General features: G+C 33.4%; 1 protein-coding gene across 1 annotated transcript in view; it reads right to left on the bottom strand.

Annotated features, from left to right (window-relative positions):
- The window catches only part of LOC147071341 (juvenile hormone esterase-like), a 42,566-nt gene that overhangs the window by 8,800 nt on the left and 19,025 nt on the right, over positions 1-14,741 (bottom strand). Inside the window, exons 3-6 of the mRNA XM_085947945.1 lie at positions 11,002-11,197; positions 10,776-10,910; positions 9,392-9,527; positions 8,799-9,041 (exon numbers count right to left, since the gene is read on the bottom strand). Of these exons, the coding sequence (XP_085804071.1) occupies positions 8,799-9,041; positions 9,392-9,527; positions 10,776-10,910; positions 11,002-11,197 (710 nt within the window). The remainder of the gene's footprint in view (positions 1-8,798; positions 9,042-9,391; positions 9,528-10,775; positions 10,911-11,001; positions 11,198-14,741) is intronic.

Here is a 14,741-nt window from a genome sequence, read left to right as displayed (position 1 = left end):
ACTACATTTTGAATACGTGTGATATAATATCAAAATAGTGACAGCACACGAAAACAAAACAAAGTAAATTTGAAAACAGAACAAAAGAGCGTCGTATTCTTCAGATCAATGTTGCCAACTGTATAACAAGTGTCATGGATTATGTGATTATACATCTCTTCGGATTATACAATATTTTTTCACCAACACATAACGTTGTAGATACATTCCCCTTTGTTCCTGCTTTATGATACGTTTCGACCCCCTGCGAGATTTAACATGTGCGATAAGACGCCATTGAGTGTTTAAAATGCAGGAATATAATAAAAGCTCTGCAATGGTATTTTCACTTAAATCATTAGCTTATTAAAAATATGCTATAAGTAGTAATACGTTTTGAGACTTTCTGACGAGGCTAGTGCCTTCTGCGCTTCAAGGAAAGCCACGCATGGCCCTGCAATGGTGTGACCTCACTCCATGGCAATAAAATTAGTATTGGTAGAAAATGTTAGAGTAAATATTTAGTTTGCGACACTCTATCGTCAATTTATTAGGAGGTTTATGAAAATTGTTAAATAATATGATAAGTGGTGTTGCAATGCAATTGATAATTGGACACATTAACGACCTGATATTCAATATTTTTCAGATCTTTTGTTTTTTTTAAAAATTTAATTTTAAGAGCCATGTTTAAATGTATGATACACTACTACAGGGGTATTGATTTACCATATTATTATAATTTAGTACGAGTATGATAGCCTTTAAGCCTTAGATACATCCTTTAAACTAAATTCGCATAAAGGCCCACCCACATTGAGGTGCATGTTGTCTGCTGTCACGGGCTGCCGTTACGCGAAGAAAAGTGTGTAATGTCGTTGTTCTTGATATTTAAAATCTTATCAGACTGATGCTCCCATCCCGTAGCACATTTTGAACCTTTAAACGAACATTGTCAGTTGGATCTGCCGTAATCATTAAAACAAGAATGAGCGCACTTCACGTTGAAATTCACTGCATCTGCACCTGCATGACGTTTTGAACGTTTTTATCATATTCCACGTGTACTTATGCACTTTTCGAATGTCACGTCAAACTGTCTTCTTTTTTGTTTTTAGCAGTTAGTTGGCACTATGTATTTTCTATGAGAATGTTGTCTGCAGGCTGTATTCTATTATCTATGAATGTCATGCCGCATGTATTTTACGTACGCACACGTAGAAACTGTTAAACATAATTGAAATTGAATAATTCAAATTACTAATACATTATAGTAGGCACTCTTCATCAGTGCCATTATTCAGTGAATTTAGGAGATGGTGCACGTTCAAAATATTCTGAAATGACGAAACCATAGACGTTTTTATCGCCGTGAGTTCACGTGATAGTCCGCGACATGCACCTCAATGTGGGTGGGCCTTAAGTGTATTTGACGTACCTACACATAATTTATGACATTTTTAAGGCAATCGGGGCCATTCATTGGTCGGCCTATTATTGGTATTAGGTGTTATGCAGTGAATGATATTATCGTGAATCGAGATGAAACTCTATTAATTCAGTATCAATAATATAAACCATTAGTTCTGCAAGTTTTATAAATAGTCTTCCAGTAGTTTTAAGTTACAACCGAACAAACGGATAGACAGACATTCCAATAATTGTGTTATAGTATTAGCAACGATTTTATTTGATGCGTAGGCATTCAAACCAAAATAAAAACCATACATTCCAACTACCATCATACCTAGTAAAAATAACACAGTAAGAATACCTTCCCTATCCGATTATTATCGAAGATTGTAGTGAATATACACTACAATCTTCAACATAAAAAGTACTATTAGTGGTTTATTTGGTACGTTTGTATGGTTATGCTATTTTTATTTATAATTTAATAACTGTATGACTGGTTTAAACTGTTTTGAGGCCCAATTGTAAATCTTCTGCAAAGCAATTGCGTCATCTGCGTCAACGAAAATCGCCGCTGGTAGTGAGTAGTAATAAGGTTGCCTAGGTACATATATTATGTCAGTGAGTGCTATTAATTGTCGTGTCCGGAAATTTGTACTTATGCAGTTATTACGTTTACACTTTACAGGAAGCCAGCAGCAAACAAATTTTAAAAATAGCCGATATACTGGATTATATGTTAGGTTAGGTTAGGTTTTCATTCTTACATTCATGAATTTTGCCAACATCAGCTATGAAAATTGAATAATGAATGTTCTCATAGGTCAATCAAATAAAACAATCAAATAACATTGGAGACCGTATAGTATATGGTCATCACTTTCCGATAGAAAGCTCACGGCGAACTGTGCCACGGTAAAATGTTTTACATACAATTTACATGTTTTTTTTTTCCCGACCATGTTTGATCCTGATATGATCATAAAATATGGGCCTCCACAAAGTGGGGGTTTGTATTGACAGATTTTGTTTTTTACGAGAAATGGATGTCAGCCACTTGCTCAACTTATTAGGCCCATGCCCTGACACACACAAATTGAAAAACAATATGTGTACTTGCCAGACCCAGGATTCGGACCTGGGACCCACGGCTTTATAGTCCAACGCTTAAGCCGCGCGGCCACCGTGGGTGTTACATGTAGGTACCTAACCATCGAATACCTAAGGTGTGGGTAACTAGTAACTACAATAAAAATCACAACGCTGCCGTCGGCTTTAATGTGTTAAAAGGAAAGATTCGCCTATAAAAGACTTGAAAATATGTGCCCAAGGTGATCTACGCGTAGTCGAGCACCTGTGTGTTGCGGCTGTTTGCGAAACGAGCCGTGAAAAGCGATGGAAAAGGTAAAATTGCACAACGATTAGGCGCGCCAATAAATTATTATCAATTACATATAATATTGATTTCTAGCTTCGATACACTGTGAACTTGGTCAATGGGCAATGGCATACATTTAGCTGTTTCATTATTTATTTTGTAGGTACTTAACGTTGTATTTAACTAATATATAAATTGTATGCGCTATGACTTCAGTCAAGCAAATAAGCATTTAAGAAATAATATTGTTTAATGTTGAAACCAAATTATTCATATTGCAATATATGAGGGCTCTAAAAATAAAAACGACAGTTTCCATTTTATTTTAAATGCTGGAAGTACGCTAAACCAAGAGATGTCACGGAGACTTGAAGCTTTCGATATGTGGCTGTATAGAAGCATCCTCAAAATTCCTTGGACTGACCGGGTGACAAATGTTGAAGTTCTCAATCGAATGGGGAAGGACCGAGAAGTTCTACGTAGTATCAAAACCAGGAAACTACAGTACCTCGGCCACATTATGAGAGGACAAAAATACGGCATTCCCCAACTTGTCATTCAAGGAAAGATCAATGGGAAGCGTAGCAGAGGACGGCGCCGCATTTCGTGGCTTAAGAACCTCCGTGATTGGTACGAGTGCAGCTCCACTGAACTGTACCGGGTAACAGACAACAAAGATAAGATCGCCTTGATGATGGCCGACCTCCGCTAGGGGATGGCACAATAAGAAGAAGGAAGTACATAAAAATGCCTCATTTTTCTTTCTGAAAAAAAGTATTATAAAATGTTATGTATTACTAGCTGCAGTACACGGCTTCGCACGAGGTCGCTTCTATATTAAAAAAAACAATAATAGTTACATTCTACAACGTTAAAATATCTGTATCCTAGGCATATAACATGTCAAGTCAAACATAGTAAATTAAAATCGAATCCAAAATATGCAAAATTTATCTGTTGTGAAAATTCAAAATTGGAATTGGAATTGCCAGGAAAGGTAATTTGAACAAACATACTTTATTTACAAATATTTTTTCAGATATTTCACCTATACGAAAGATGTAATGACTTGACAATATTCAAGTGGCGAAAGGTGGAGGTAGGCTATTAAGATCCGCTATAAATAGTGCACACTAAACTTTATTAGTCATACATATAATCATTGAACTAAGACTGCAATTTATAGATAGCGTAGGTTAGTTTTAACATTCGATTAAACCCTGCGAAAACCAAGCTATGTTAGATAATAGTCAAAAAATACTCATAATATCTAAAAATATGCAATTAAATCATACATAACTTTGGACATCTTATAGATAGAATAATATTTTTTATCAATTGTAGTTTGATTAAGACAGGTTTGGTTTAAATAAATTAATTAACAACATGTGTAATATGACTAATATGTAATCATAACTCAACAAAAACAAATAAGTATGAATGAAAAAGTGTGCACAATTTTGTCGGATCGCCCAAAGTATACCAAAAATACGTCAAATCTTAACAGCTTATCTCCACCCCTAGCAACTGCAATATTCAGTAGTGAGTTTAGGGACTCGGAGGCCTGATGCACTGACTAGTTTTGGGCTCGCCTACGATAAAAAAATGCAATCAAATTTTAGTTTTTACAATCACAATACATACATACAGCAGTATACTTGCCATTCAATTTGTGTCTGAAATACGCATCTTGTTATAATATGATAGTTTTATGACTGTTAAACTTGAACCATTTACAGGCCCCCTTTAAAATTTTCTAACGATTGCGTCAAAGAAAATCGCCTTTTTAAAAACCGTTTCCAATTTTAATGTAAAATAATATAATGCTGAAATTTTTAATTCAAATCAACTTAATTACCTCGTCTTGTCAAATTATGTTTTTTTGGTGTTTGCTCTTTATTTCTTCGATTTTTTTTTATTAATCCATGTTTAATCCGTGTTTATAAATTATTCAATTATAAAATTTCTCAATATGCGTAAATGACATTCTAATTTTCAACATTTTTACAAGTTATCAATTCTGTAAAAACGTTACTTATATATGACCGTGAGCTGCCTTCTAAATGGTATATCTTAAAGCTTTACTCACACCATCGACCGGTAAAGACGAGCGTCCACGATGAACACCTTGATTATAACCAGTAATAATAATTGGGGAGAAAAAGAGTGTCTAGATATGATTTATTTTTAACTTTTAAAGGTGGGTTAGCGAGCAGATTCCCTTGTCTCGTTCGATGACGTCTTCGGATATGCACAAATGTAAAATAATGCAATTACCTACTATTTTGCATATAATTTCGTACAAGAGTTTCGTGAGCGAAACTGTAAATTCCGATGCTAGTCCTAGTTATTGCTCATGCTTAGAATTCAATATGGTAAACTCTTTGTAGAAAATGATTATTCTTGAATATTGAAATAATTACAAGATAAAAAGAACTTTTTATATACGTTTTTAAATTTTCAGTTGCATCATATAAACTTGACTTGACTAGCTTAAATGATCAAAAAAAATGTACTTGATAGAAATAATACTGAAATGTCATTTTGATTTCCATAGTAACGCACGTATATATTAATAATTTAGTTGCTAGGACCACCCACTTAGCAACCAATAATAGTGGATTGGCTTACGTATTTCTTCCAAAATAACTTTTCATACAAAACAGAGTTAACTGAAAATGAATTCAATTCTACTTAAAGATGTCTAAAAGTATTCAAAGAATGCATTGGCATCGTGTTCTGACATATTCTAAAAGTTTCAAATGTCTAGCTACATTTGAAACGGGAAATTAGTTAAAAATCGATTGCAAGATTTGTACTGGATAAACAACCAGCGGAAAAATAAGAATACGAGCTAATAAAAACGTTGTAAAATATAAGAAAAACTGTAGGATTTAAAAAAAGAATACCCCTATACGATACTTTTTCCGTACGTGATAAATTTCTAATGGAAACATGCAATAGTTGACTACAGGTCAGAAAATGAAGATGCCCTTCAACAACGACATTCACAAATTATGTAGGTTATGTATAAATAATATTGATGTTTTTATTTGAAATATAAGGACATTGCAATCACGAGGATATAATTTTAGATATTGAGTTAATGGATGAGTAAGTACAGTTTTAAACTCTGCCCAAATGAGGTAACTTATATAAGATGAGAGCCTAATTTGAAATACCTTACCAAAAGTTTAAACCGATTTGAGATTTTTTTCACTAACCAAGGCGAAAAATCATGTTTCACTTTGTTACTACTAAAAATACGAATTTACATTAGTTAAAATAAATTCAGTCTGAAATTAAAAAAAATAATAGATTCCAACAATAATGTATAAGTGATTTTACGATAAAGATGATCTTTTTCAATTTTGGTTTCAATACTTTTTTTTGGGGTCCCAATACGTATTATTCTAGGGCCCTTTAAAACGTAAATGCACATGTAGTAAAAAATATAAGTGATAAATTCATTTAATAGATTACCATCAAGTATCATATTATTATTTATGCCAGTAATTTATTTCGTTAATGGTATCCTGTAAATTATTACCTATTATGTTTATGGCACAAAACAAAACAATTTTAATAATAAGGCAAAGGTCAGGCATGTCATATGTATATTATAGGTCTAATGTTAAAATTTGTTAATATAATGAAGACATTCTTTTAAGACTAAGAGTACTTAGAGTAGAGTAGAGTTACTTAGAGTATACTATGTATATTAATTTATATAAAAACCCAGTACGTACTTACATAATAATGCAATGTAGGAACGAGTCTGCTAGAGCACTTGGTGTAGGTATATAAAAAATAGATTAATAAAACCGTTGGGTTATGTTAGGTTAGGTTTTCATTCCTGAATTCATGAATTTTGTCAAAATCAGCAATGAAAATTGAATATTTAATATCATAATAAATTGGAGACCGTTCAACTCTTTCCGATAAGAAAATTTATGGCGAACTGTGCCACGGTGAAATGTTTTACGTAAAATTTACATTAACCATCTCCATTTGCCATTTGAAATTTGGAAAAAAAAACATATATGTATGCCTGCATTTGGTGGAGGCATTCCATTTTTTCTGCAAAGTTTTTTTTGCCAGGTCTTATTAGTTGGTTAGGTAATTCATCACACACCAGAATTAAATCTGTTAATAATATGTATTTTTAAACAGCATCTCTAAATGCAAACGTCACAGCACGCCACTTTTTGTACAGATATAGCTTCGATAAATTCGCACCCGAGGAACAATAGTGGCACAAGTCTAAATTTGTCGTTTTTAAGTAGTTGTAGTATAGTTGTAGTAGTTGTAGTATGCAGAAATGTTCCAAGATATCTTTTCTATCGGCACAAATAGCGGCATTATTCTTAAAAATATAATGATGGCCTTAAAAGATGGTTTTTTGTCATTATCTATTATAAAATTTTACTTGGATTCAAGCAGAAATAGAGGCACAATGATCATTGTGTCATTGTTATTGTGGATAATATTTGAAATGTCTCAAGTATGCCAACTTCACGCTATTATAGAGTAAATTTAAAAAAATACCGATTTAACACACCAAAATAAAATATTCAAACTGCTCTTCTGCAAAAACAAGTTTTTCGAGTTGTGCCACTATTATTCCCCGGGTGCAAATTATTCCTTGCAGCGATTTAAGATTGATTAAAGTTATTTACGGTTGATAAAAAAATAATAGTGTAGGATGATATGTGTATATAATGCTATTATTTATTTATTTATTTAAAAGGAATTCTGCTGACATTTGATTTGCATTGTGAAATATTTATAATGCCGTGAGAGGTAATATATTATGACTACTTGGTATAATGATAGAAAGATGTTGCAATTCAATAATGATCGTATTCCATTTACAAAGATTCAATTGATATTATTAAGCCATAAGGGCCGCAATACGCAATACAATTTTCAATAATTGTTCATGTATTCTAAATTGCAATATTTTTATAAAGTGCACAGATTATTCAATGTTACACGAAATGTTTGTAAAATATTGGATTGTAATACTCAGTGGCCTATACTTAAAATTCTGCCTCCATCCCGTATAAGCGTACTACAAAATACTATTTCCCGGACAATTGTATTAAGTGAAACGGCAAATAATTTTCAACAGTAGGTGGAACGAAATTTCGCAGTCGTCGCCAATCGAAAACTGACAGCGATGTGTGAGCACGTCAATTTGTTTTGTGATGGCGTCAGAGGAATATATTCTTAAATCGTGTAAAGATTACTAAAAAACGTTCCGCATGTACTTGAAAAAAAAACATGTCAATGAATATACTATTATTATTACGAATATAATAATAAACATAACATTAAAAGGACGCATGTTGAATTTTTATGACAAATTATATTTCGTTTGGCTCGCGTCATTTGCACAATCCGTGCATCGCCTAGTCATGATCTTTTTAGACCATGCCTCAGCTGAAGTATAGCCTTAAGTATTTATAAAAACTATTATTAAAGTACAAATTATAATCATCCTTCAAAAACCAAATTGTGTGGACTAATATGTCTGTAAAAAAAGTGTTGATAGGGAAATAATGGTAACTGAAATACTTAACAGGTAAGGAGTAGCAGGTAACCGATACCGAGTGCGGAAAAATACGGGATAAACTTAAACACGTGTTAATTATACGTCATTCGTCGAATACTGACAACTGCTCTCGGTTTATGCATTGACGATATTTTAATATTGGTGTATTACACACACTATTGCACGTCCATACTGCGTGGTTCATTTTCGTAGGACACTCACACATTCAAAACCAGATGTCAAAATGTAGTGTATTGAATATGGCCTATCGGAATTCTATTTATTAATCTGTTCTGTGAGTGTTAACATAAAACTGAATGATTCCCATTGTCGAATAATAAACAGCTCAGAAGGCAATAAAATGTAATAACAACAATTATTTGGGACTTGGGACCTATCGGGAGTTCTCCTGGTATTTCGCCGGATCAATATCACTTATATCAAATAAATTGAAACAAAAAAACTACTTACGTCTGACAAACAGCAATCCTTCGTGCGAATTGAATCCAGTCATATATGGCACCTTGGCGAATTTGCCCTGCTCCAGTAGGGCTCTCGGGTGCTGATCTATGAAGGCCTCTTGCATCCCGCTCATCTGCGCCGGCTCCACAACGGGTACGAAAGGGATGCCTATATTTTTGCGAGCATCTTCTTCGGTTATTATCTTGGCTGTCGCCATCACCAACGTTTCGGGTTTGATAGAGCGAAGGAACGCTAAGGAAAAACATCGTATTGAGTAAGTTGGCAAATTTTAAATTACAATGAAATCGTCGGACTTTTGTTCGCGTGGATCACCCCAAATTCGCAGACTGGATTGGATTTCAAAAATGTTTCATATTTTACTCGCCGAGTTGCCAGAATTCGTCCTTTAGGTAACCATCATGTGAGCAACTGACATTATTAGAATTCAAATCGAAAAAAAGTATTCTAAATTTTTCATTGATTAATTTACATATTTGTACAATTTTAGTTTAAATTGTGGGAGAATTAATTCATTGATAGCATTCATATAAATCTAGATGATGAATTTAAAATCATTGTATAAAGCAGTCATAAATACCTACCCAAAAGTTCAGTGGGATCTGTGGTATCGTTTCCTAATACCCTTCCAAGGGAGAAGGCTCTTTCGAGAGGCTTTTCAGCTATGGCCCATGGACTCAAACTCCATCCTGACTGTGAGATGCCACGGTGGAATAGACCCTAAAATAATATAAATCTATTTAACTTTTCCGTATACATCTATTTGGATTTACAGGGGATTTGCCATCGGAACGTGTGGGTCATTGGCATCTATCAGACAAACTGGAATGCATTGCATGAAGTCAATTGTTTGTAAAAGTGGGACCAATATTTTTTATAACAATGTTTACACGAGACTTGTGAGCATATAACTGAGTTTGTCTCTCAAATTTGTTAATCTTCCCCCCTTAAAGGGTGTCTGGGAAAATGGTTAAAACAAACTATTATAAAAGGGTGTAATAAAAGAACAAAAAGCTGTTGTAAAAATGAGAAATAGTCACTATTAGTATTATTGAACCTTTTAACAATTTCCTGGCTTTAAATGAAGGACTATAAATAAATCATATGACAGAAGATAGATATTAACGGCTTAAGCGTTGGACTATAAAGCCGTGGGTCCCAGGTTCGAATCCTGGATCTGGCAAGTACACATATTGTTTTTCAATTTGTGTGTGTCAGGGTATGGACCTAATAGGTTGAGCAAGTGGCTGACATCCATTTCTCGTAAAAAAAAAAACAAAATCTGTCAATACAAATCTCCACTCTGTGGAGGACCATATTATGATCCTATCAGGATCGAACATGGTCGAAAAAAAAATATATATTATTATTATCCATGCCGCGTAACGCCCTTTAGGGGGTGAAAATAAAATCATGCAATAAGAGAAGAGAGGGTGGTGGTAAATTAGTAAATATTCATATAAAAATAGACATTTAATTTCTAAAATTCTTTAAAACAAATTATTCAAAAAAAGGAATCTTATTAGGTATGTAAATATAATTTTAAATTTTCCAAGTTTAAAGCATGAAATGCGCACGGGTCTTTTGCGTATTTTCAATCAAATCAAAGACGAAGAAAATAAATAAAAATAGTGTTGCAGTCATTCGAATTACGCACTGAAAATAAAGTTATTAATTAAATTATACGTGCATATTACATTGTGTGTTGGTTCCTTAAAATATAGAGGAATATTTTTCAAAGCATGGAAAAGATTTATTGGAAGGTTTTAGAAGACATTCTGGCCATCTATTACTATTAGGTACTCAAACATTTTACTTGGCAGTGGAAAAAAAGGATGTTGAGATTAGTGATCAATTTTATAGGGGAACAATGTTTCCTTTTATTTTACATGCCGCACGTTTTTAAATTATAGATGCCACCATATGTTCCTAATATGGGGTTCCCCTATAGTAGTTAATGTTATGTACCTGTGACATTGGTGAAATCATATGATACTGCACAGCAGCGGATCCAGCGGATGTGCCAAATATCGTCACCAAGTTTGGATCCCCGCCGAAGAATTCTATGTTTTCCTTTATCCATCTCAGAGCCAAGACTTGGTCCTAGAAATCAAAATTATCTTTAGTTTTTGCTACATAATAATTTAACAGATTTCAAATGCTAAAAACCATTGATCAAATTTTTATCTTTCACCTTGAGCCCTGCATTTCCCGGAACATCTTCATTCTCCAAACTGAGGTATCCCAGGGATCCCAAACGGTAGTTGAGCGTCACCAAGAGGACGTCTTCGGTGATGAGGTAGTCAGGTCCGTAGAAGAATGCGTTACCGGAGCCCATGGCGAATCCGCCGCCATGGAACCATACCATCACCGGGAGCTTAGGATTAGTCCTAATGATCAAAAAAGATAACATTTAAATACACAAAGACCCAAACTCATTCCTTACCTACACAACAGACTCTTGATTTTAGACAGAATTCTATAAATATTGAAAAGAGAGTTTTTATTCTACAACATCTAAAATGTGTCAGTCTACTTCCATATAGTTATTTTTATGACCTAAGTTTTTTATTAGACCTTTCTGAATCGTCAATCGTATATGTTAAAGCAGTAATATTTAAACTTAAAATTGTGCGCTGCGAGAAATTCTTACGGCGTCGTAGGTTTTTTGAAAAAAATATGATAATTCCTTCTTCTTCTTCTTCTTCTTTGAGCATATAAACACCAAACGACGCCGTCAAGAATCCCTATCGCCAATCTTCTTGCATCTTGCTAGCATTCCATAGCAGTTGGCTTGAAGAACAGACAAGCCAGGTTCAACGTCACCTCATTACTCTTAGCGTGACGACAGACTGCTTGCTGTTCTCTCTTATGTCCTCGCTACTTCTTCCGTACACTCATTTTCAGCCGCAAACATCTGTTCTCGAAGCTCAGTACACGTTTGCTTTCTGAGCTTTTGTAATGTACTATGAAACAGCACTGTCAGTGTCAGGGCTCGAAATAGACTGGAACGCACCGGAGTACCGTTGCTGTTTATAAAATCCCCAAAATTATCGCTCCGTCTCGTGGACATATTTATTTGACTGTCTGAGCGAGATATGTCATATTATTATAATACAAAAGTCTAACACACTTATTTTTTTTTAAATACATATACAATTAAACAACAATGCTAATATTTTCGTCAAATTATCGAGCCCTCCGGTTCGTAAAATTTTACATTTCGTGCGCTGGTCAGTGTGTAAGCATCGAATATGTGGCATTCCAGACACACTTACAATGATGGATCTGATAGTTGCGCCAGTTTTTGCTATATTTTAATGATTTATCATACGACATAAATAACTACTGTTGAACAGAATATATTTCAACTTAATAACCGAATACCGTTGAGAAGAAAGGTGCTATGTGCCATAAATCAAAAGTGTGGGAAATTAAGAAAAACATTTTATTTGTTAAAAACATTTATTCATTTTTGTCAGTAAAATTACAATGAATCTCCGATATTACGCTTCATAGGTTACAATTCTTAAAAAAGCAATATGATAATAATAGATATGAAAAAAAGTAATGAAAAATTAAATTTAAAATGGTGTAAAACACGGGGCACTGCCATTTGTTGATCGATCATAAAATGTTTTCTATACTTCTGGAGCCATAGCCCTTTTGCAATTTAACGCATGATAGTACTTGGCACCCATTCCACGTAAAATATGTTGTTTTTTTTTTGTATTTTTAGTACTTTGCACCTTTCTTTCCAATGGTATTCATGTTTTTAAAAATATTTTTAAGTCTTTTTAAAAAGAAAACCAGTTTACATATTGTTATTATCGCATGATAAAAACAATCTCTGAAATAAGATAATCTATTGTGAACAAACATAACGCATTTTGATAGTCGATAATAATTAATTTTTTAAACAGCCTGTGGCGTCCCTGGGGCGATTTTTATGATATGGAGTTACATAATGATTCTCAGTAAAATCCTCTAACATGATGATACGATCATTATTGAAACATCTAATGTTATTCCTCTTACAATTTCACATACGTCGTTACAAGGTTTTGTATTAGATTTAGATACCATCACATGTAGATTGCATATCAGGTGCATAATTATTACCAGTGGCGGCTCTATCTTAGGGCTCAAGGGGGTTCTCCATAATAATTAAAATTTGATTTCTTCTAACTATACGAAATAATTTTAATTCAATTTTATTTTGTCGACGTATAAAAAATAAATCAATTTCCCCATCTCTATTGACACCACAGAACAGATTAATAAGATATACACACGTGAAAGCCAATTGCCATGCACCAATACTTTAAAGACAAATACGATGTATTACTTTATGACGGTCAGGCCATAAACTCAAAAAAGACAAAACGTTACCAGTATTGAATGCGCGTTTCGTTTACGTGACATTGGACGCTAAAGACGCACCTAGCGCGTAACGATTAGGTGGCCATTTGATATAATTAGCATGATATTTAAATGTGGTGATTAAAAAGTAATTATCTAGTCAGCAGTCAATGTGTAGAAATAGCATGTTTATAAAAAAAATTGAAGAAATAATTCTCATGAATCATAGACGGATTGATAATTCAGTGGTGAAAGCACTCGTCCGAAAAGTGAAAGACGTGAGTTCGAGTCCCACTAGATCTAACTTTTTTTCTATATTTATGAGATTTTTCAAAATTATGTTATTCAATATTGAATAATTTTTTTTTTTTTTTATATATTTCTAAGACATGTGTGTGTATCTCCTATTTTACCACATTCGATAATTAAACGTAATTACATCGTCACCTATAAGACAATCAACCTCCTAGCATTTTTGTGTTCCCTGATTATATGTCCCATAGGATTGCGTTTTTAATAATGTATTTATGTACAAAGGACCATTCGTCTACTGATTAAATTAAGAGAATACTTCGGTGAAATGGCAAATAATTTTCAGCAATAGGTGGGACGTAATTTCGCACGCGTTGCCAATCGGAGAGCGATAGTCGACATGTGAGCACGTCAATTTGTTTTGTGATGGCATCGGAGAAATTAATTCATAAATCGTGTAAAGATGACTAAAAAACGTTACGTATTTACTCGAAAAACAAAACATGTAAATTAATGTATTTTATATTGTTAATAAACATAACATTAAATGGACCAAAGAGATTAGACTCTGGAGAGTGAACATATCATAATTTTCATACGAACACGTACGAAGCAATGTGAAATAGAAAAAAAGTCTGTTGGTATTACTGTAAGCTGCTACTTCACAAAAAAACATGGCGGATATTGTTGTATGTTGAGTATTGTATTTTACAAAGATTTCAGATGTTATTCTGCTAAAAAAGTGTTTAATAATGGAAGAATACAAAGGAGTAACAGCATTTTGGAACAATATGCATATTATTAATTATATATTGATAGTTTTTCCTAAAACATCGGTTACAATAACAATTATGTCAAACGTCATTGAATATATTATTATTGTTAATAAACATAACATTAAATGGACTGAAATGGACGCATGTTGAATTTTTATGACAAATTAGTATTCACGTTCACATCTTTTTAGACCATGCCTCAGCTGAAGTATAGCCTTAACTAGAAGTTATTGCAGGTTCATTTGCAAAGATCTTTACACTATCGTTATGACATTTATTTTCCAATTTTCATGGCGTATAAAAGATAAACGTCACGATGAGTAGACAAGCAGCCAATCTATACTTCGGCATTATTGTTAAATTTAAAAATCGTGTAAAAATTTTGTGAAACCGTTTACAACAGCACTCGAGTAAGTAATCACAATAAAAATAAAAAAAATGACCGCCATTGCCTGAGCAAATATAGCTATACCTATGTATACAAATGCTAAAGAAATAAAAAATAAGTAGTTTTAAAATAATCGTCATTTTCATTATTAATTAT

Source organism: Rhyacophila brunnea, unplaced genomic scaffold (genome assembly GCF_057557595.1).
Source record: "Rhyacophila brunnea isolate RB1 unplaced genomic scaffold, BYU_Rbru_1.0 scaffold_20, whole genome shotgun sequence".
NCBI lineage: Eukaryota > Metazoa > Arthropoda > Insecta > Trichoptera > Rhyacophilidae > Rhyacophila > Rhyacophila brunnea.
The sequence above is the reverse complement of the archived record's forward strand: the minus strand, read 5'-3'. Positions and strand labels throughout refer to the sequence as shown.